The following is a 24,542-nucleotide window of genomic DNA, read 5'->3' as shown; positions in this document are numbered from 1 at the left end:
TTCGTGTCCCTATCTCTGTATATGGTCAAATCAAACAAAACGACTGCACTGTCGGCTATGTAGGCCTCATTTACAAAAGCTGTTTGTCTTCGTGGTTTATTTACTTACGATATTAAAATTGTTCCCTTAACACTTTCTAGAAATATGAAGCTTTTAAAAATCATATTTGTATCAAAGTCTGCAAAGCTACACTGCTATGCTTACACAGTGTTGATTTTAGATTAAAGTACAGCAACCGATAAATGTAACAATATATCATTAATAAACAGAACATATGGTTTCATTTCCTCGAAGAAAAACGGGACCAATTATTTTCACGTATTTTTATTAAGGGCCATTGAAGCAACAAGAAAATAAAAATAAATCGAGTTTACTTATTTTTTTTAATCAACATTGAAACAAAGTAGAGGGAGTGGATAAAAAGCCTGGAACAAAAGGGCACGGACAAGGCACTGAAACTGCTCAGATCGTCATAAATCATACATCAATGTACTCCCTCCCATTACATCCCAAGTGGACACACTTCAAGGGTCTATTATTGATCAAAATACTGTCCGACCTTAAAAAAACAATACACCACCCGGATTAATACAGGGTAAAATGTGTGGCAGTAGTTAGATCTGCCCTTTGTGTTTAGATGTATAAATATATAATATATCGCTTTTTTTACAAAAATAAAGATAATTCTATTATTATAACAAGTTGTATGTTTAAAACTTTCAAAGCAAGACAATATCAACACGCTTTATGAAACAGACTGTGAGCTACACGTAGTTACCAATTTACCAGTGAAAAATGCGAACGGGGGGGGGGGCTGAAGTTGAGCAAACAGTCAGTCAGCCAGTCCTCGACTCCAGCGAGCGAGCGGAATGGGTGTGCTTCACGTAGAGAGAATTTAAGATTACTGTTTGTGTACATTTATTTTTCGCCATGCAGCTCTGCAGTGTTTGTAACGAGGAGCTTCCTAAATATCGCTGCCCGGGTTGTTTGATCAGATAGTAAGTATGAGTAAGCACAATGCCATATGTTGACTATTATTCATGTTTTTATCCAGTGTGGTGTGTGGCCTCAGACTTGCCTAAAAAGCAGGCCGACTGCGGGATCTGGCTTGGGGCACGGCATATCCAAGCAGTAGCTTACAAACACGTGTGGTACGTTTGTGTCGGCTTTAAAGAACCACCTATTACACGTCAACAGAAATCTATATAAATCAGGTTTGCATTTATATACAGTAATGTTTGTAACTTTAAAGTATAAAATTACATGAAACGGTGATACACGTCCCCATCACGTGTTTGAATTGTAGTTACAGCTCAATGTTTTCCATCACGTGTTTGAATTGTAGTTACAGCTCAATGTTTTCCATCACGTGTTTGAATTGTAGTTACAGCTCAATGTTTTCCATCACGTGTTTGAATTGTAGTTACAGCTCAATGTTTTCCATCACGTGTTTGAATTGTAGTTACAGCTCAATGTTTTCCATCACGTGTTTGAATTGTAGTTACAGCTCAATGTTTTCCATCACGTGTTTGAATTGTAGTTACAGCTCAATGTTTTCGACTAGAACCAGTTGCAGAGCTACTGGCGGCAGCACTTTGTAGGTGTTCCTTTAATAAAAATCCCGAAGGCAACAAGAAACCCCCAAAACATCAGGCCTGAAGAACGAAACATTTCATTTTTAGTTTTGTTTCTTGTAGAATTGAAATACACCATAAAGCTGAGGGAACAAGAAACCACTTTTTCAAGAACACTGTGGCTTGAAACCTGAGGCAACTTTGCTGCATCAAACCCCAAGTCTCCCCTGGTGTGCCATGCAGTGGCCTGTAACCTAGTCTCCTGTAACCTCCTGTAGTCTCCCTCAGCTTTAGTGTCAGGAAATATCCTATGTAGTATTGGCAAATGTTTTCATTATTGTAAGAATAAAATATAATACATAAGAAATCAATCACTAAAATAAGAAATCAAACTTCAAATTCTGTTACATACACAGTGTTTTATATTTTTGGTTTGTAATGTGTCCTGCTGCCCTTTCTCGTTACAGTTGCTCGCTGAATTGCTACAAGAAACATAAAGGTACCATGCAAACAACTAACTGGCTGTTACATTTGTTTGAAACACAGTTGCCATTTTTGTACTATGTATATCATGTTGCATAAATAAATAAATGTAAAGTACCTATATTGATCTGAAGTATCCTATGACTTAATGTGTAAACAGGACCATTGGTCATATGTGAATTGAAACAAAATTACTAGAATTGAGCCATTCGTGTGGATTTACCCAAACTTAACAAAATAAATAGTATGATGTGTCTAATATATGATCTAATTGAAAATCATAATCCCATCAATTACACAGATGGCTGTATTCCAAAGAAAGACACTGAGAAAAAGCCTGAAAAGCCGGAATTGTCCCCCGCACTACAAGGAATGAGACAAGCGGGGAGTACAGGTAAGCAGAACATTCTACATTTACAGTGCTTCATGCAGTACGTATTTCCAACCTTGTTATATAGATATCATCTGAAGCATGGTAGCTGAATTGACTGTTTTTTCTTACTCTATACTATTGACATACATTTCAGAAGTCTTTTAAAATAGTTGCATGTATGTGATGCAGTGTATTTGCCCAATGTTAGCTATACTAAAAGTGTACTTACTGTACTGTTCAAAACTGTTCTGATTAGCCACTCCTTCCCCATTGTAGAAAGCAGGTGGTCTGTTGAAGATCGCCTTGAAGAAAATGAAGAATCGGATAGGGTTCCTTTACAGCAGCTCGCACGTTTAGGTATGTAAAGAGACCGTTTCTGTGTTTATAGAATACATCTCATCCTGCATGTAAACCAGTTACAAGTTGGGATTCAAGTGCATCATTCAGAAGCACGGGTTCCTGTGAACCCTGTTGAGCTTGGCATGTAAAAGCTGCACGTTTGTTTTTGGATTCAAAACTGATTATTTCCTTGTGTGTGTAAATATAGTAAAAGAACATGGTCTACTATCGATTTAATGGTACAAATGGTAAGGAGTGAGTGGTGTTATAAAAGGTAATTCCTCATATAAAACTGGTAAAACACAGAAACCTGTTTCTACCACATGGTTTTAAGTAGGTTTTATTTTAGGTGTTATTATACATGTTATAATTAACAACAGTGTCAATAGCAAAAGTAAACTTGGGACCATAGATCTGGCTACTTGGTTTGCTGTGTGACAACTGTCACTTAAAGTGAAAGCATCATTTTTATGCAATGCCTTTAATGTAATCTAGTGTGGTGGAATATCCAGATACCGCTTTCAGACTTAAAGTTCGAACTGACGAATGGTCATCCTTGCCCATGCTGTTTTTATGTCCTTGCTAGTAACTGAAGGTTTAAATGATTCCAACTAAAGGTGTGGATTTTTTTCCCCCCTCAGGTGAATGTGAAGCTCTGAAAGCCCTGCTCTATAACCCTCATCTCAGACAGTTATTGCGAACAGTAGACGAAGCCGAGGGTAAGGAAAGCACCATGAAGGTAGCCATGCAGGAGCCTCTGTTTGTGGAGTTTGCAGATCAGTGTCTGAGAGTCATTGAGCCACCGGAAAAATAAAACGCCGTTCCCACTGACCGACTCGCATGCTAAAAAGCTTCACATCAGTTTTTATTCATTTTATTTTGTATATTTACAATAAAAAAATATTACAAAAAAAACACTTTAATTTGTTAAGTAATTTAATTAAATACATAATGAGGTTATACTGAATGCTGCACATCCCGTCTCGGAGTGCTACACTGTAGCTCGCCCAGTCTTGTCTTAGGAGTTCAGTTTTGGATTTGCACTGGTCTCCTGTCTCTAGTGTTGCATTTTCTAATCTGACTTTCTTGCTGTTATTAGCAAAACACTGCAACTAGAGTTATGAGAGTTTGTACTGTGTGGAAATGTAGCTTTAAAAAAACAAAACAAAAAACACTGTTTACTAATAACATTTATTGCTGTTCCCTTTACATATAAAACAAATCAATAAGACTTGTATTTAAACATCAGTTTACTTTAAATCAAGCACATCAAAGCTGTATGAATTCCAGTTCAAATACATACCCAAATATTGGTCTGAAAATGTGACTAGTGTTTCTATACAACAGCTTTATAGACGTGAATGGTATAATGCATTTGACCTGATCCGAAAACATTAGCTACAGTTACAGTGCACAGTCAAGTGTACGCAAACCCTGATACAACAACTGAATATAATTTGATGGGTAATAAGGCAAAATCAGTTTAATTACTTCAGGAACTATGTAATTTATATCAGGGTTTAACTGTTATGTTTTAATAAAGGCACGCTAGAGGGAATTAGTGTCAGATACAGATTTAAACAAACCTCTCCCTCGTCCAAAAAAATTCTTATAAAAAAAAAAGCAGCGGTTTGAAAAAATATTGCCATGCTCCTGTGTTTTTTTCTGTTTTGTTTTTTTAATGCTCATGTAGTTTTTTCTCATGCATCGACTATGCTTCCCCCCCCCCCCCCATTGAATATATCTACAAAAGGATTTCATTTCAAACAGTAAGCTGTAGTATTGTCATTTTTTTTTAAAAACTAAACATAAGCTTTCATGTCTCAGATGTCATCCATGCAGAAGCAGTACTTCCCAAAAACTGAAAACCCAACAAATCAGGGTTCAATTAAACAAAAGAACAGAAATATCAAAATATGTGTATAACATAATTTCAGCTGCTAATACTAAAATAAATAACTTCAAGTTCACTGCTTCAAATCAATGGCCCTGAGGTGAAGGCACTTGGTAAAACATTGATTTAACCTGATTGAATCTGAAGAGTAAATACTGTAGTTTTAATTGGTATAGTGTTTTTCAAAAGGAAGCTAGTGCAAAGTGATAAATATATTTATCAAAAGGCAGTAATGCAGGAAGGCAGCTTGTAGTGTAGGCAGTAATCATGCTTTTTCAAGTAAAATCTGGTTATAGCCAGTGATATAGCCAGTGTTATAGCCAAAGCAAGGGGGATCGCCTGAGATGCAACTTGATGGTTTCCTAAAGGGCAAAAAACAGGAAGCAGGTTAGCAACTGAAACCACTTGTATACATTTTACCCCTGAGATAATATATTTTAAAAACACACACTGGGTCACAGTGTGTGTCATTTCAACTTCAGCAAATCATTTCATCTGTATTTTTCACCGAGGTAAAAACAAGGTTCTTGATAGGTGGATAAGTGTACATATCATATACAGTTAAATACATTCATTAAAAATATGTGATCTAAAACACTTTCTTACCTGTGGTTGTGCTCTTACTGATGCAACTCCCTGACTAAACTGGTTGGTCTCCACTTTGTAGTTTGCATTCCTGAATGAGAGCTTTAAGCAGGCCAGCAGAGACATGACTTTCTGCAGCCCACTGGCAGTGACAGTCATGCTGAGGCAGGGGGCTGAAGAAAGGGCCAAGCCAAAGGGCCACGACTGGACCACCACAGGCTCCCGGGCTTGAGGTGTGCCTGCTGATGACTGTGTGAAGCCTTTAACAGCTCTCACTGGAGACCCCTGCACAGATACCAGCTGCTCTTCAAGCTCCATGGTGTCGTCCAGCTCTGCTGCGGCCAAGGCATCCATCAGGGTCTACACAGAGAAACAGTCGTTTCATCCACTGAAACATGCATGGATATTCAAGTCTGAACAGTTTTCTGAACGCTATACTTCTGTGTATTCTGTCTAACTCAAGTCCCTCTAGGCCAGGGGTCTCCAACCCTGGTCCTGGAGAGCCCCTGTCCAGCAGGTTTTATAGGTCTCTTTACATCATCAGTGGCTAAGGATCTGGAACACCTGTTAATCTTGACTAATTAAGCCAATAATTGGTTTAATTAAGTAACAGAGATTGGTTTAAACAATAACCACCCACAGTAGCTCTCCAGGACCATGGTTGGAGACCCCTGCCCTAGCCATACCAGTTTGGTCTTTTCAGGGACATTTACTTACACCGTACAGTATTGTTGTAGGAATAGTGTACAGTGAAATGACTTGGGTAGCAAGGAACCCCCCCCCCACAAAATTGAAACCGAGTGGTGGGCATATTATAAGTAGTGCTGCAAGTGCTTTTGGATTATGAACTTACTCTCCATGTTCTCCAAGCCCGCTGAATAACTTGAGCTGCTTTGTGCCTTCTTGCAATCCATCTTCTTGTTAACCAAGACCTGACAACTAAGGATGAGGAAAGGAAATCAGGCTACAGTGTCAGGGAGTTACAGTACTAATATAGACACTAATACTATTATATAACTATGCAAACATTTATACTGGTACTAACTGGTATATAAAATGCTCTCACAAAGCCTTCAAACAGTAGTTTAAGCTATCTATATAGTGTTAATCTTCGGTTTGATATCTTACTGTGTTTAGAGTAGGGACAGTGTTATCATGTGGTAAGACATGACTGGGTTTTGCAAGGGATTTACCTGCTTGGATTCTGTTTGCAGCTCTTTGCTGTCGCGCCTGCTTCCTCCGCAGGTACCTTCTCCAGCAGCGCTGGATGCAAAAGGCTCTCCGGGAGAGGGCTTGGCTTCGGACACTCTCCAACAGCTCCAGCTACAGGTGAGAGCAGGATAGTAGGGATGGTACCGGGAGGTCACCACTAAGCGCATACTTTGTTTAGGGTTACCACACGCTGTTTATTTTACTAAATGTTTAAACTTTAAGATTAAACATGTTTAAATCATTGATACATATTTGATATATCGGTAAACACTCCAAGAACCACGCCAGTTCAACCCTGTATCACGTCCGATACAATGCTTAGCCACCCCTCTACATTATTATTTTTGAAATCCAGCCTCCCAAGCCGGAATTTTTCATATGCTGTACATTAGGTGTTTTGTACAAGAAAAAAAAACAGAATCTAGTTGCATAAATAAAAGTAGCTTTTCTCATTGCAAAAAACACTTGGGTATTACAGAGTTAAAATAAATGACTAATATTAAATCTGTATGAGACTGCATGTGTAGAACACTAATTTGTATATGGTGTAAAATTAAAGTGGAGTAATGCTAAAAATTAAAGTGGAGTCCAATTGATATAAATAATGGAGGATTTAAATACTGCACCAAAATAGGCTTCTCTGCACCAAGGTCATGAAAACCAACCAGTAGAAGTACATTCCAGAGAGTACTGTTTAATGTTGTGCTTACCATGGAATGAGTCATGAATATTTTAGTTTTCCCACAGTGCACTAATAAGCTGCTGCTAGGTTTGTTCTCAGGCTGGCCACGGACTGTGGAAGATACAGCTTGGCCTGACGTGGCAACATTGATAATGTCACGGACAGCAGAACCCAAGGCATCCTCACCAGCCTCCACAGCACCCAGCCCTAGGGGAGAGAAAGGAAGGGAGGAGCTTAGAACCTGATCCTAAGAGACAGGGGAGGAGCGAGGTTGGGGGGGGTGACTTACCACAATATAGTCATGTGAAACTATTAGAACACCTCAAAGGTTTTTCATTTATATACCTACCGGCATGAAAAACGCAGGGTGTGAGAATTTCAATTTCCGGTCAGTAATCAGTGCTATAGAAACAATATGCACTTGTGTGAAAACGTTAGACCACTTTGTGCTTTAATAAGGCATCTCAAGCAACTGCATTTCACCATTTGTGGCTTTGCGTTTCTTTTCTCTTATTATTTTAAATGAATTGCATGTGTGGTCTATTAAAGTCATGAATTAAATTAGACAAGCATTAATTTGTCTATTTTGACAATTTTCCAAGATTTTCAGTTCCAGTGGTTTGATTTCATATGCACAACAATTCAAAACAGAAGCATGGGGTGTTCTAATAAATGTGCACACTGCTGTATATTGGATTATACGTGACAAAGCTGATTTATCTTCATTAGCGTTGTTGCTTTTATTTTGACATTTACAGTAAGTGGGGCTGACAAGAGCTGAAAGGTTATATCAGAACATGATTTGAAAGGAACGAAGAAGACTGTTCATTCCAGGCACTTACAATTCCCCAGACAAAGCAAGCTTATTTTAGTTCTTGTGGAAACAGGAGTGGAGAATGTATCGGTCTATAAATGTGTCACTTAAAGGATCCTTTCATTTTTACTTAATATAAATTAAAATGAAGCTCAGATCATTTGAAAAAAATGGAAACTCAAAACATGTTTACCTTCAGATTCTCATTTAGATCAATACCATCCATAACGTTTCTAATTGGCTTTTGAACAATTTTTTTGTGATCGCCAATACAAAGCTTTTCCAGCACGGGCAGTTACAGGAGAGAGGGAGAGCAGGACAAAAAGATGAAAGCGTCCAGTTAGGGAGCAGAGAAGAGACCAGGAGACAGAACAGAAAGGGAGAGAAATGATCAGTACACACGAGGAAGGAAAGAGTTCTACAGCTATGGCCAAAAGTTACGTTAACATATTGAGTTACACACCGCTTTATAGGTTTTCCATATACTAAATGAAAAACCGACAGAAATGGAAAAATTTGATATTAAATACTGTACTAATATTATGGCTTCCAGTAGACTGCAATACCATTTTGTAGTTTCTTTGATTACATGATGTTAAATTAAAGATTTAAATGATGTCTCAAATCCTAAAATTCTGGGTGCTGCAAAACATTTGGCCATATCTGAACAATACTAAAGCATAAGAGCAATACCAATGTATTCTAATGTTATATCACTGGATGCAGGTCTTAAGAAAACTTAATATAACAGTCCCCAATTAGAGAAGGCTCAGCATAGTGCCAGAAACATGGATACCATGTTACTCTGTATTTGTTTTAAATTCTTGTGTTTAAGAATGCCAATTTCTGTGCTTTTTAGTAAAGTAGCAATATAAAAACGGTAAAAAAAAAAAAAAAAAAAAGATTTGAATCAGAACATACCCCTTTTCTTTTTAGCAGGAGAGGCGCCGTTAACTCCTGACACTGGATACAATTGCTGAGGGTTTTGGATCAGGCCATACCGATCCATGAAACTTTGGTAAGGTAGCCTGCAAATATAAACAGAAAGTTGTATGATCAACATACAAGCATAAATCAACCTACTGCTTATAACGAATCTTAATTAACATTTGACTTTTATGAAAGATCTAACCCAAACATATATTATTATATATATATATATATAAAAACAATAAAACTAATTCTGTTCAGATGCAATAGTTATTTTAAGCAAATCAGCAGGACTGCTTTCCTATCAATATGCATTCAAATGGATGTTTATATGATACACTGTTATGTACTGTGTGGCATTTGTACACAGCACAGTTAATACATAACCCGTGTGGAACCTCTACATGATGATCAGATTAGTAATAGACACATACCTTAAAGGAAACCCAGCTGCACTTATATTAATTGTCTCGACTATCCCACAGGCTTCTAGCTGAGTAATCACCTGTTTTGAAAAGGATTTTTAAAAGTTTGCGTTAAGATTTTATACTGTTTAGTCTTCATTTAAAAAAAAAAAAAAAAGCTTTGTTTTGCTCACTGAAGTAATAACTTAAATTTGCTTTTTGCAGTTCCACACCTTTATCTTACTCAACGTATGTTACTAAGATTTGAAAAACAGGCCCAGGTTGCCTGTATGATTGAAAAGCATTTGTTTCAAAGTAACACTTATTAAAAGTAGCACATACTGTACCTCCTCTTTTTTAAAGGTCATTGGTCTGCAGTCAGAGTTAGGCTTGATACACCTGGTGTAGTGTGGAGTGGTGCTGTGCAAAATGTGCATCAGACTTTCCAGTGAACTCTGCACAAGGAGAAACAAAAGATGAATGCCCTCTTTGCTGAATATGGATGAAGCAGTACATTAGATGCAAGATAGATAATGACAGGGTAAAAGGATTTTACATTAATGTGACTATGTACTATACTCAGTGTATTACATAGCTTGAACTATCATTGAACACAGAAATGATGGGTACATGTAATCACATATGCTGTAGCATGTGGTCATGGCCGATATAAGATTCAATAGACGTGAAAAACAGGCCTGTCATCTGGCTCTTCTGTCAAGAATACAGACTTTGAACTTGGAGACGACGGTGATGACCTTGCTCTGGCCTCTGTTGTCGTTTTGTTCCTTTTGCTCAACAAACAGATCCTGCAGCAGAGAATCCTGCGATTTCTGCAGCAGCTGAATCAGCTCCAGAGGCACAGGGTCCTGGAGGAGAACGATCGAGACGCATTCTTACACACTGCTGACAGCTGGGATTAGCTGCAAAGGTTTACTTGCCTGTGATTTTAGTTTTCAGTAGAAGCCATTATATGCAATATATGTAGCATTCACACAATGCATAGCACAAAAACACAATGACAATTATATTAACAGAATTTCTAAAGCCTAGGAGAATCTCATTGAAGCTCTTGCAGTATGATGCTTTAAGAAGAACAGTGCATGAATTGGTATGGAGGTGGCATGCATCAGTCATTGTGAAGTACCATGATCACCTTAATATCACAGTATACAGTACATCATGCAAGTTATAAAATCAAGGTTTACTAAAAATGGAGAAATACTACTGTCAATCACTCATTTACAAAAAAAAAAACTCACGGAATGCTTTAACCTTTTTAATTTATATTTCAATACAACAAAAAGCTGAAAACAGACAGCAATTTTAATTTTTTTTTTTTTTTTTTTTTAAAGACAAATCAGAATTTAAAAACTTTAAAAAGATCACCCAACAGTTGTACCTTTTGCTTCACTTTCACTTTGTTTTTCTCCATCATGCCCTCAATCTGGTAGCTGACAGTCCCAGCGTAATGCGACACTATGAAGTGAAGGCTCTCTTTGAACTTGTCCCAGCTCAGACAGGTATTGCTGGACAGGGCTTTCTCGAGACGAGTTTTAAAATGCTTGGCATCGAAAAGACGGTTCAGACGACACTCCTTGGAAATAGAATGGAAAGAAAAATATCATTAACTGGAATGTTTTTCTTTTTAAATCAGAATGTGTTTTTGGAAGATAAGCATGTTTGTTTTCTTTAGGTGGGGGGGGGGGGGGGAAACACATAGCATAATTCTCTCAACACGTCACGACCTGGAAAAATGAAAAAGTTATTTGTGGTACCAAATCAAAGTTATTCACCTCCAAAATGATTAGATCTTAAGGTCAATTACAGGTGTGTTTACTTAATTATAATTGAATATTTAAACCTAAAAATGTGAAAAAGTCATGGAGGAAAGGTTACATATCCATCTCCAATATTAAAAAACAGTTTCACCCAGCTTTCTTTTTTTCTCGTTCTAATTTGTATTGCAGTAAATCACTGTAGCTGCACAACGTACAGTTTTAGAGACTGTCTGTCTTGTATGCACTAGAAATTCATGCATGTTTTGAAAAAAAATCATTAGCTGTTGGTGGTACTTCAAGCCTAATAATAGATACAAATCTGAATCACAATCAGAGACATACAAAAATGAACTTGCCTCGTTAAGCAAGGAGAAAATGCTTGTGGGACTCCCTTCGATTAGGTCCAGACAGCTCTGGTTGTCCTGGTAGCTGACAAAGGACCACTCAAGTCCCTCTGCTGCATACTCCTCCTAAAAAAGACAAAAAAAGCAGGTGTAGAACATGGTATTATGTTATAAATCAACACCAGTCTCGATGTTCAGAACCATCTATTCAGGATAAATACAGTACATGTCTATCAGCAAATATACAGCTGTACAATTTACTCTGCCGTTGCATTTTCAACGGAAGGAGCTGTTTTAAGACTGATCTTGTATATTTATTGTGCAGTTTCACAGTGTCTGTATTAACTGCTGGGCCTTGAGGTAATGTGCCACAAAGTGCTGCTGCAGCTTCTCATTGGCATAGTTAATGCATAGCTGCTCCAGGTTGTTAAGAACAAATGATTCAAAGCCATAGACGTCCAGCAAACCTACAGGTGTGATTGAAAGAGTAATGATCACTAGGGCTGTGTTTTTTTCCATGGTAAAAAATTGCTTATTACACATTCTAAAAATAGGTATTTCAAGATATTTCACGATTTAAATATAATATTTATTAAAGCAGAAAAACAGCATTGTCAATTGATCTTTTTCTCAAGAGTTACTATACAACAAATGTTACTAAATATTTAAATGCTTACCTGAAAAACAGTAAATGCTAGATTGTAGAATATTTCGTTTTTTAATGCCCACCTTTTAAAAGACATTCTACAGTATTTTCACCATCAAACAAAATTAAATACATGTAAATATAACAACAGACAAGTGAAATGTCGCCTTCTTGTACTGGACAGAGCGATCCTTCGGATGAGACTTAAAACTGAGGTCCTATTGTAAGTGTCTCTGCAGCAGCAGTTGTTGATGTATAGCTCACCCCCTAGTCTCTGCAAGTCGCTTTGGATAAAAGCATCTGCTAAAGGACTCATTAATAATAAAAAAGTATAATTTTATCAGAAACATTTCCAATCTTTGATGCAGCTGGTATCTTTCAAAATTGGGAATTTTCACTGGAAAATTCAATTTACACCGCAATCGGTAAATTGTACGGAAATTGTGGATCCTTCATATAAACAATATACAGCTTTTACCTATAAAACTGCTCCACCTGGAGGAGTTTGCACAGATGCTTCCATTTATGAATGTTACCAACCAGTCAAACACCCTGCAACAAGACAGGAACAAACACATGACAGGAAAAGCTTCATCTTGGGTGACAGTTTCCGGCATTTGTATGAATCAAGAATAAATGTATTCAAATGTTAAACTAGATAAATGTTATGTAGATTTTTTTTTTTTTTTTTTAACTGGTCTGCAGTTTTGACCAAAGTTATCTTTCCGATACTACTAGCGCAGTCTGCAGTTCTGAGTGGAGCTGCATTGTGTACATCCTTATAAACGTTTACCATGGCATTTTTGCATGGTAGTTTTGCACATTTCCCATGCTTTTCCCTATGGTTACACTATGCATTTATCATAGGCTACCACGGTTTGCCATACCTCTCTCGGCTTTACAATGCTTACCTATGCTTAACCATGCTTTATCATACTTTACCATTCTTTTACTGTGCTTTATCACACTTTGCCATGCTTTTACTGTGGGAAACCTGTATAGAGCAGTGTTGAACGAGTTAAAGACAACGTCACTCACTTGGCATAGATGACTTTGGCCAGACAGTCCCTCCTCATGCCGCACTCTGTTTGTGAGCAAGGCTTCATGAACACCTGCTGCTGCCTCCCAGCTCTGATGGTACGGACCAGGAGCTGAGCCAGAACCTCCTCCTGCGGGACCTTCAACAGCACTGCCATCGTCTGCAGGTAGCCTACAGGGAATTGGATCAGAAACAGTAAGCTCCCTTCTTCGGAGAGGTTGCCAGCTCACCATTAGCCGAGTCTGAATACCTTGTTCTCTTACCTTTGGATTGCGCGTCCAGTTCACACGGCTGAGACTCATTAGCTGGAGCTGAGAACTGGATGTTACCGAGGTGAAGGAGACCAGCTAGTATCTGTGTTTAACAAAAACACAAGCTAAAACCAGCATTCAAGCCTTACAGCATTTCACATGTTTCAGACATCTGAAAGCTCTCAACAGACCTGAATCAGGGTTAAACAACTGCTCTGTTATAGCACACAGCATTGATTTAATAGATGCATTTTGCATGAAAAGTGTAAATGTTTAAAAGGCAGTGGAGATTTCACTTACCCTGAATATCTGCCTCTGCATTCAACTAGTGATACCTAGGTGCAGCATGGCGTCTTTGGTTACTTCAAGCAGTCTTCTGCAATAAAAAAAAATCACTTAGTCTCTCTTTTGGTCCTCACATGGACTGATAGATTTTATTAAACTCAGCAATATCTGCAACATCTGGGAACTTTAGACAGTATTACCAAATTGATGCATATAGAATGTAACCCAGAGGATTTCTACAGTTGTAGCCTTCACTATAAAAAAAGTGAAGGCTATGACATCTAAAAAGACAAATAATCCTTAGCAAAATTAATAGCAATAGAAGTTATGTAAAAAGACATGCTGCAGTGCTCTGAAGGGAAAAACCTGAATGTTCTGCAGACCATTATTATTTACCTTCCAGCTTTTGATCAGCATTTGGCAGCCAGCAGAACTGCGCTTCACCTGGGAGCTTCCACTGCAGCCTCTCCTGCTCAGTGGCTCCCATCATGATCTAACTCACAGATTGTAAAGAAATTAGAAAGCAGCTCCAAGCTGCAGAGCAGGTATAAAAATCATTTCACTTTCTCCTTTCGCACACTGTTTAACAAAGTGCCTCATCTTTATATATGGATTGGTGTTTGTTAAATCATTCAACCTAATAAAACCACATGTTAACAACTCCTTCTCTCTTTCATATGGGATCTGAAAAGCAACGGACCATGTTTCTAGCTGTAGGTTGAGTTTGGAAAGCCATTTGATGGTGTATGGGGTTGCCAGATTGATTCCATTTGTACCTCCTGCAAAAGCGTGTGCTGGTGATGTGAGTGATGGATTGCACTTCACCTCAGTCACAATTAGGCGACTCCTTAATTCCCCACTTATCAAGGAGGTAGCCGCACCTCCTATGTGTTGTTCTAACACGGTGAAGTGCAGTCCAGTGTCTTCGAGACACTAAATAAGCCGATTCTCAGTATGTTAGTTTAATGGTAGAGTTACCTGATAGAATATATGAAAATTCCTTTCGCTGGCAGCTTGGCAGGTGACCCTTGTTTTCTCCAACAGGTAAGTCTGGATGGAAGCCCCAACTAGTTGTTGTGATCTGGACGCCAAAAAAAATAAATAAGGAGAAACAAAAAATGCTGTAATTGAGTATGGGATCATACAGTGTACTTAACAGTGGCAGACCTACAGCTATGGCCAAAAGTTTTGCATCACCTATAATTTTAGGATTGAGTTAATTCTCTAGGGTGATGCAAAGCATTTGGCCGTAGCTGTAGAGTAGTCCATGCTGAGTATTTACCTGTTTAACTGGAGCTGAATGTACTTTCCAAAACGACTGCTGTTGTTGTTCCTCAAGGTGCGTGCATTTCCTGTGGATCAAGTACAGTAAAAACAAACCCTTTAATGTACATGTATTTGAACTAGCTGCCTGTTGTATTGCGTTGCTGTCTAAGTGTTAACTAAGATTACATATCTCAGTGTTTGGAATTATACTAGTAATCATCCCATCCAGGTTTAAAAATCCCTCTATGCAGCAGCGTGCAAATGTATTAGAACACCCCATTGCTTCTGTAGTTTTGATTTGTTGTGCATATGAAAGCAAACCAATATCTTGGATAATTGTCAAAATAGGCAAATAAGGGATTGTCTAATTTTATTGATTACTTTAACAGGCCACACATGCAATTCATTTAAAATAGTAACAGAAAAGGAACACATAGCAGCACACGGTAAAATGCACGAGACTTTTTGGAAGTTGTTTAAGATGCTTAATTAAAAGCACAAAGAGATCCAACATTTTTACAATGCAATGATATGAAACTGAACAGTGATACTACATTGCCTATAAAACACAGCTGCATTGGACTTTTGAGATCACTTACAGTAAGTGCTATCACCAGATGAGAGGGGGTCTGTCCTACACACACACACACACACACAGCAATAACACCCCTTACTAGAGTTTAGCTGTTGTTTTGTTTATAGCTTACCGAAGGCTTCCATGACTGGGTTGGACTCCAGCACTCTCCTCTCTATCCTTTCTATCATATCCTGACATTTCTGTGACGATGATGAAGCTGCGACTGTTGCATAATACTTCATGAGGCAGCGAGACGTCCAGGTCTGTTCAGGGTTAGGGTTATGTTAGTAGCATACCACCCCCACACCACAGCTGTAAATGCAAATACCCATAGAGACTCTGATATTCTCAATATTAAAAAAACATGCAAGCATTGAATAAGCTGAGAATTGGATGCATTCTCATCTCTGTTGTATACAAGTAAACATAATAGGAAAGGCCAGTATAAAACTGTACCATCTCTGCACATGTTATAGCTGCCAATACACAGGACAACACCAGGGCAGTTTTGAATGTTAAGTTCCAAGATGAAAATGCCAAGTGAGCAAAACAGACCAATAGCGATCCATTTCACTGCCAAACACCAGGGAGATCAATCATTTTCCATTTGACTCAATCATGTTTAAAGCTGGCGAAAACAACTTTTGAATTATTATTATTTTTTATCTTCTGTATAAAGGGATATAATAAATGATTCTTTATACAATTTCACCTGGTTTCAATAGCAGCATTTGAACCACTCACTCTTACAGTACCATCAAAGCTGCTCATGTCCGTCATTCAGTACCTATTCATTAGTCTCTGCGTGACTTCAGTCAGCTATATGGGTACAGGAACCAATACAATCAAGGTTAGTGACTTCTTACCTTTCCAGCTCCACTCTCCCCACTCACTATTAGCGACTGGTTTACCGGCTCCACCTGGCCTTGGACATTCCTATAAGCTTGTTCAGCAAGAATGAATACGTGAGGTTTGAGTTCCTAAAAAACAAGAACAAAAAAGCACCCAGATCAGCCCCAGGTCTGTTTGTACAGCTAATAAAACATGCCAAATAAATATATTTCTATTTCTCCAGATACGCAGTTCAGTTAGCCAGGTCAGCCTATGTAAAATCTAGCCTTTTATCGCTTTTTGTACATACTATATTATTCAGCTATTGATGAATTTAAAAAGTAGCTTTCAAAAATGTCGATCTGTTATTGAAAAGCGGTTACTTCTATCACTGTAAATGCTACTGACCAAGTAAAGCTGGTTAAATTGACCTGTATCAATACTACAGAAGGGTAATGTACTGTACTGCACTGCACTAGAACGAGAAAATAACCATCAAGGTATGGGACATTGCCGTCAGGCAGTAGGGATTGGCTGAGCTTTATGTCAAAGCTGCCGAAAGGCCTCCGCGCAAGCTGCCGTGTAAGCCCGCCCCCTGGGAGCTTACTATACGCAACGCGCGGAGAGTCACTTCCTCTTTTGCCCTTCAGGCCATGAAGACTTCCAGAGTGACCTCGCGGCTTGATGGTTATTTTCTCTTTCAGGGAACCGGGGTTGCATCTGCAACCTATCGTTCCCTTTCAAGTCGAAAATAACCATCAAGGTATGGGAACAGCGTACCCAAGCCGTCGCGAGGGAGGATTCTCGGCAGTAGGACAGACTTACGTCATAACGCAACTGCGTAGGCAGTACATCTACGCATATGCGGAGCTGCGCCTCAGCGTCTATGCTCGCAATGACACCTGTCCTAAGGTGGAATAGTCACACCATATTGTCAACCACTCTATACGTCCGCAACCTGAGGCGTCATAGAGTGTAACACAGATGCTCCAAATGACGGAGCAGAGGATTCCAGTACATTCAACCGGTAGAACCTCGTAAAAGTATGCGGTGTAACCCAACTGGCTGCAGCACAAATGCCAGACACCGGCACCCCTCTAAAGAGGGCCCAGGATGTTGCCATACCCCTAGTGGAATGTGCCTTCAACTGCCCTGGTGGCGGAAGGCCCATAGAATCATATGCTAACTTAATAGCATCCACTATCCAATGGGAAAGGCGTTGCTTAGACAACGGCTGACCCAAAGTCTTAGAACCATGGCATATGAACAGCTGTTCTCTTTGCCTCACAGTCCTTGTGCGGTCAATATAACACCTCAATGCCCGCACAGGGCAGAGCATGTGTAACCGCTCTTCCTCTGGGGAAGAAAAAGGAGAAGAATGGAACGCCATCAACTCAACTGGTTGGTTCATATGAAACGGGGATATGACCTTGGGTAAAAAGGCCGGATTTGGACACATGGAGACCTTAGAACCGTCTCCTGCGAAACGAGTACATGATGAATGCACCGAAAGTGCATGTAACTCGCCCACGCGTTTTGCTGATACCACCGATAGCAAAAACGCAGTCTTCATAGACACGAGCTTCATATCCACACTGTGGAGAGGCTCGAACGGTGCCTTGGTAAGGGCTTCTAGCACCACATCAAGGCTCCATGGCGGTAAACTGGTCGTCCTTGGAGGCCGCAAGCGTCTTGCGTCTTTCAGGAACTGAGATGCCAGTAAATGGCAACCAGGTGATAACCCGTCAATGTGTACATGGCAAGCCGAAATGGCGGCTAAATACACTTTAAGTGTAGAGGGAGATTTCCCCTCATCTAGCAGCTTCTGCAGAAACTGTAATATCACTGCCATAGGGCAGGAGACTGGGTCATGGCCCTCAGCCAGACACCAACTTTGAAACAACTGCCACTTATACGCATACTGCGACCTAGTAGAGGGCGCTCTCGCACTCTGAATGGTCGATATAACTGCAGTCAAAAGCCCTAAGGCTGACAGGCGCTCCCGCTCAGGGGCCAAGCCCATAACTGCATGAGTTTGTGGTTTGGGTGCCATAGCCCTCCTTGGGCTTGGGACAACGGGTCCGCTCGCAGAGGAAGCTCCCTCGGGCGACCGTGCAACAACTGCACCAGACTCGGGAACCATATTCTCCAAGGCCACCGAGGAGCGATCAGAATCACTGTCGCTTGCTCTACCCTGACCTTCTCCAAGAAGGCGGGGAGCATCGGAATCGGTGGAAATGCATACAGGAGCCCTGGCGGCCATTCGTGAGCCAGTGCATCGACTCCAAGAGGGCTGTCGAGGTCCTTCACCGAGACACCGCTCCAGCGAGGCAACTCTTTGTGTCGACAGGGTCACTTCCATGGACACAGAGTCCAGATGCAGACCCAAGAATTCGGTCTGTTGGCTCGGCACGAGGCGGCTCTTTTCTGAATTGACCTTCAGACCTAGCCGCTGAAGATGGTCTGTAACCATCACTGTGTGCTGTGCCAACTGCTCCTTTGACTGCGCGCAGACGAGCCAGTCGTCCAGATAGTTCAGCAGTCTGACGCCTTGAGCCCGCAAGGGAGCTAAAATGGCATCCATACACTTCGAAAAGGTTCGAGGAGCTAGAGACAGGCCGAATGGCAGGACACAAAACTCGTAGACCCTGCTCTGAAATGCGAATCGTAGATACTTCCTGTGAGCCGGACAGATGGGAACGTGAAAGTACGCATCTGTCAGGTCTATGGTGGTAAACCAGTCGCCCTGCCGGACAGACTGGACAATGTGCCTGTGCGTAAGCATCTTGAACGACAACACCCGTAGGTATTTGTTCAGTACTCACAGATCTAAAATAGGGCGGAGCCCGTCGTCCTTTTTTGGCACTAGGAAGTACTTGGAGTAGAACCCCTGGTCGGTCAGAGCAGGGTCTACTAGTTGAATGGCACGCTTCTTGAGCAATGCCTGTATTTCCACATTCAGAGCTGAGGACTGAACCGAGTCCTTCACTGCAGTTACCACCACTCCCCTGAAGGGGGGGGGGGGGGTTTAACCGGAACTGAAGGGTGTACCCGGTGAATATAGTTTTGCGCACCCAGATGTCGTTGGTGCATTGTTGCCAGAACAGGAGCTGTGGAACAGTGTAGGGGTGGGTTAACAGCTGCCTGGGTTTCTCAGGGCTGCTTAGGCTGCGCTCGCTCACGAGGGGCCTGGCCAGAGCCACGAGGACGCGGTCTGCCACCTCCTCTAGGGCGCCACCCTCCACGCTGCGGTCTTGCAAACGCGGGTTGGCTGAGTGCTGATACACCCAAAGGGGCGGTTTTACTGCCCTGTGGTTGCGCCTGCTGCTGTGGTGGTGCCCTGCGCCACTGGCGCTCCTGTGGCCGCCTTGGCTGGAAGGGTTTGCTTGGCCACATTTTTGCCAACTGCTGTGACGCCTCATGCGCCTTGACGGAGCGTTGCCGCATCTCCTCAACTGCTGGGCCAAACGTGTGCCCCGGTGATATCGGAGCATCTAGCAATGGGGCCTTATCAGGCTCCTGTACCCTCGCCTGCGAGAGCCAGAGCTGCCTTCTTGCCACCACAAGAGAAGCAATGCTCCTGCCCTGTGCTTGCGCATTCAATTGAGCCAGCTTAACTGGGCACTCAGGCAGATCACGGAAGAGCGCCGCCTGGTAGACCGTCAGGAGGCTGGCCACGTTAGACAGCCTAACTTCCTCTGTAGCCGCGGCGTACCCCTTTTTTAGGTGGGCCTCCGTAATCCTACACTGCCTGTTAGGGCAGGAGGGGTCCTTAGCCAGCCCCGATAATGTTGGCGCCTTTACCAACGCAGCGAACGCAGCGCCCACTGGTGGGAAGGACGCTAACCCAGCTTCGCTCGCCCCGTGCATGGTGAAGGCCGAAGCCTTGCGAAAAGTTGCAGGGGCGGAGGCTGGGGCCCCCCAGGTGGACTGCACCTCCTTAATAAAATCAGGGAAAATCAGGGCCGAGATGGTATGGGATGACCCTGAGGATGGGGAACGACCCCCAACCGCCTTCCTTGCTCTCTGGCGAAGGGTGCGTGTCTGGAACCCCGCACATAGATGGCAGTATGCCCTATTTGCCAGGGCAGATGCGGCATGGTCCGGCCCGAAACATGCTACGCAGTCTTCGTGTGGATCGCTGGCAGGCAACTTGGCCTAGCAGGTCACGCATCGGTAAAACACAGACATCGTGCCTAGCACTCGCAAGCACTGATGAGCAGTAGTGAAGCGAGGAGCACCGATGTGCGTGCGTCGAACGCCGAAGCGTCGAGCACCGAAGTGCGTGCGTCAAACGCCGAAGCGTCGAGCACCGAGCGTCGAGCACCTGAAGTGCGTGCGTCGAGCGCCGCCGCGTCAAGCGCCGAGGTGAGTGCGTCGAGCACCAAGCGTCGAGGGTGCGTGCGTCGAGCACCGAGCATCAAGCGCCGAAGCGTCGAGCGCCGAGCGTCGAGCACCGAAGCGTCGAGCACCGAAGCGTCGAGCACCGAAGCGTCGAGCACCGAGCGTCGATGGAACGTGCACCGAGCGTCGAGCACCGAGAGCCGAAGAATCGAGCACCGAGCCCCAAGTGCAGAAGCACTAAGCACCAAGCGCAGAAGCGCTGACACCAAAAGCGCCCGAGCGCGAGCGCCAAAGCGCAAGTACCGAGCGTGGAACGCTAGCACAGACGCCTAAGCGTCAGCTGACCCGCAGAGCGGAGACGCTAAGTGCTGGTACAGTGTCTGATGCTGTGCAATACTTACCTGATGGTGCTGGGGATTTTGCACGTTAGTGGTTATCTTCCTCTGTATAATGAATGGGAATTTTTTTTTTTTTTTTCTGTGTGTGTTTGGACGCTGCAGCAATATACAGAATATAATATATAAATGTGTAAGAGAGGGGACTGTAGTATACAGTTACCATGTGGCGGGTAGAACGCATCGCGGTGGGGAAGGAAGACTGCAGAGCAGACTACACACACACACACACACACACACACACGGTCTAGCCTAAGCGAGACCGAGGCTGCAGATATGCGCGTGGCTTAAGGCCAACGCAACACGCGTCCTAAACAAATAATACAATATATATAAACAATATATATTACACACAATATAGTACAAAAACACAAAAACACAATAATAATAATAAACAGAGGAAAGACGGGGAGACCACGAAGAAACGCGATGCCGAAGCAAAGCGTGAAGGAAATATATAACGTAAAAATAATATATAATCCTAAAACAATAATAATAATAATAATAATTACTCCGAAGAGTATAACTGAAATAAACTCGGAGAAGGGGATAAACCAGCTTCTCAAGCCTAAGCTTATTGAGTACAATCAGTTAACAGCTCTAAGTCCTACCGCTACTGAGGCTGAAGGCAAAAGATGAAGTGACTCTCCGCGTGTTGCGTATAGTAAGCTCCCAGGGGGGCGGGCGGGAGGCCTATAGGCAGCTTTGACATAAAGCTCAGCCAATCCCTACTGCCTGACAGCAATGTCCCATACCTTGATGGTTATTTTAGACTTGAAAGGGTACTGCAATTATTTTAATAAATGCATCTACCTGGGGCTGAGGGTCCACATGATACTCCTTCATCACTTCAAGAGAGTAGAGGCAGGGAATGTGCTTGAAAGGGTTAACAGCGACAAGTGTACACCCGGCATGAGTGTAAAACACATCCGCAGAATACCTTGCATGCAGACATTTCAGAACTGGAACAACAAGGAAGAAATGTGCATCAGACAAAGCACAGTGCATCGAACGACAATCCGAAAACACAACACAACATGCTCAGGTGCTGAAGAACATACCTGTTGTAGTGGTCACGGGATTGACTTTGGTGAGATCGTCAAACGTGTGCAGCTCATCTTCATCAATCAAGAAGGCTTTGACTTCACCTTCCAACAAGTCAAGTGTAGTGTGATGGGACTGGGCCTGATTCTTGAAACCATTAACCTTCAAAATAACATGCAGGGTTTATTTTTAACAATTACAAACATACAAAGGACCTTATTATTCAAGTGACGATACTGTCAAAAAGGGAAGCAAGTTTACAAGTATTTTGTTTTAGAAATGCAACGGAAACTTGAATAGCATCATAGCAAGAAAATGTGAAGGATCACATCTTTAAATAAGAATCTACAAAGCTGATGGGAAAAGTTATTATGCATTTGAAAATACTGGACCTGAAATGTGCATTTGCAGGGTCTGATATAAAGAGGACGCTAATGGGGTTTGTGTTCAAATTGGGGGTCAGGGCTACGACAAGAACAAGGGTGAAAGTTGGTGATGGTACTGGGGATCTGGCATGCCCTTAAAACAGCTGAAGTATGTACAAGTGAAGTTTCTGACTGATAACTCCTGCACTGTTTCACTTGATTTGTTTTCATGCATTGCTGAATAAGCGTTCTGTGCTCACTGGCTTCACCAAGCTTCAGCAGAATTTAAACACTGAACTCACCTTGCCTCAACTTCAAGGACATTTTAATGTTACCCATCTACTGTAGATGTAATCCCTTTTGTAGAAATACCACTGCCTGCCAAGGCTAAGATGAAATGAAAAGCTGCTTTTTTTACAGTGATCTTTAAGCAGACAATGCTACACTTCGAGCCCCACAACACAACTGGCAACTCTTCACTCCTAGTTTCCACAAATAAATATATAAATGTCTCAATATTTGTCCCATGATTCCGAATCTGTCACAGTTCCGTATGCATGTATACAAAATAAGGAGGCCAGAAAACTCAACCTCTTGTGTATTGTAGGGTTGAAATAGGAAAGTTGTGCATTGAAACAAAGTAGAAAAGTCAACTGGAAATTACAGGATCAAACAGACACTCTCTGTAGTCGAAGTAGATCATGATTAAGGGGAACTCAGACCAGCTGACAGATGGTTTATGTTGTCATTACAATACACAAGAGGTTGAGTTTTCTGGCCTCCTTATTTTGTATACATGCATATGGAACTGTGACAGATTCGGAATCATGGGACAAATACTGAGACATTTAAATATTTGTGGAAATTAGTTTGAAGTAAAAAAAATGGCAAGGGAAGGACATAATTATATAGCAGTTTGAGTCAGTCCAGGTTTTACAGTGAGCTTAAATTAGTCACAACTGATCTTAATAAGGCACACCACAGGAAGGGAAAGCTCAGGTATAATTATGCTCACAGTAAAACCTGGAGTCTCAAACTGCTATGCAAGCGGAGTGAACCTAATTTACTGTATGCAATGGAAAGAAGTGCAGATTTAAAAATACAGAACTAGGTCTTGACTGTAAAAGAAAAAAGAAAACAACTTGTACTGGCCTGCTCTCTTTTTGGGGCACGTTTAGAATATTTGGCCCATCAGCACAGGCTAAAAAAATAATAAACCAAAATGAAAGTGGCCAGCATAAAAACTGACCGAGTAAAACGTTTCATTATAAGATATCTTTGGGACAGATGCACGTGTTACACGAGTGCAAATGGATACGTAGCGCGTTTTCTCACTGGAAAAAAAAAAACATTTAGCACGCTAAGTGAGCACTAAGTGGATATGGTTTCGGGATATGACGATGCAAATATGAAGTAAAGGTTAAAAGAGCCTTTGGGTAATTCAGTGCTATGTATGTGGTCATGAAAGCGCTGACACGTAGCCTATTTTAATTCCTAACGTAAAACAAAAGCCGTCTAGTCTAAACCAAACGGTTCTAGTTCCATGTTTATTTAATCATCATCGCTTTCTAGTACTGTACACTATTACAGTTTACTGTAAAGTTATATAGTCTGTCAATTCGTCTGCGGGGTGAAGGAGATAAACATGGAAAAACGTGGTCAACAGAAAGACGTTTTGATTGGCTGATTTAAACATCAGACGTTAAAATAATAACATCCAGGATCTCTGATTGTGTTAGTGTTGAGTTATGAATTTTGCACACCGGTATAGTTAACGTCATTCACATCATTTTAAACAGTTGTCTAGGTAACACAACGTAATAGCAAACAAAAACATCATTGCAGTCCCAAGTACCTTTTTCTGTAAGGTAGAGTTTTGACCATGCAGTAGTTCAGAGTCCCGGCTGCTGGGCTTGGCACGGCTCCCGACCTCATGTCCATTGGTAAACGTGCTGTTATTCCAGGACTTGTTACTAGAACTAGCAGCCATGGTTGTACATAAAGTGACCTGGATTCCAAATCTCTGCGTTATTATTCCGCTATGACTTGTTAAAGCTATATCATATTCTCAGCTAGTCAGTCAG

The 24,542-nt window shown here is 41.5% G+C and overlaps 1 protein-coding gene and 1 pseudogene across 1 annotated transcript; one reads left to right on the top strand and one right to left on the bottom strand.

The window, feature by feature from the left end:
• Nucleotides 1-802: 802 nt before the first annotated feature.
• LOC117430823 (zinc finger HIT domain-containing protein 3-like) lies at nucleotides 803-3,686 on the top strand. The gene is made up of 5 exons (XM_034051320.3): nucleotides 803-998; nucleotides 2,042-2,073; nucleotides 2,359-2,451; nucleotides 2,707-2,787; nucleotides 3,411-3,686. Exons 1-5 carry the CDS (start codon nucleotides 931-933, stop codon nucleotides 3,581-3,583), a joined length of 447 nt encoding a protein of 148 aa, XP_033907211.3. The 5' UTR covers nucleotides 803-930; the 3' UTR covers nucleotides 3,584-3,686.
• Nucleotide 3,687: 1 nt separating this feature from the next.
• Nucleotides 3,688-24,468, bottom strand: LOC117430516 (unconventional myosin-XIX-like; annotated as a pseudogene).
• Nucleotides 24,469-24,542: the final 74 nt, after the last annotated feature.

The sequence above is a fragment of the Acipenser ruthenus genome, chromosome 26 (genome assembly GCF_902713425.1).
Source record: "Acipenser ruthenus chromosome 26, fAciRut3.2 maternal haplotype, whole genome shotgun sequence".
Taxonomy (NCBI): Eukaryota; Metazoa; Chordata; class Actinopteri; order Acipenseriformes; family Acipenseridae; genus Acipenser; species Acipenser ruthenus.
The sequence above is the reverse complement of the archived record's forward strand: the minus strand, read 5'-3'. Positions and strand labels throughout refer to the sequence as shown.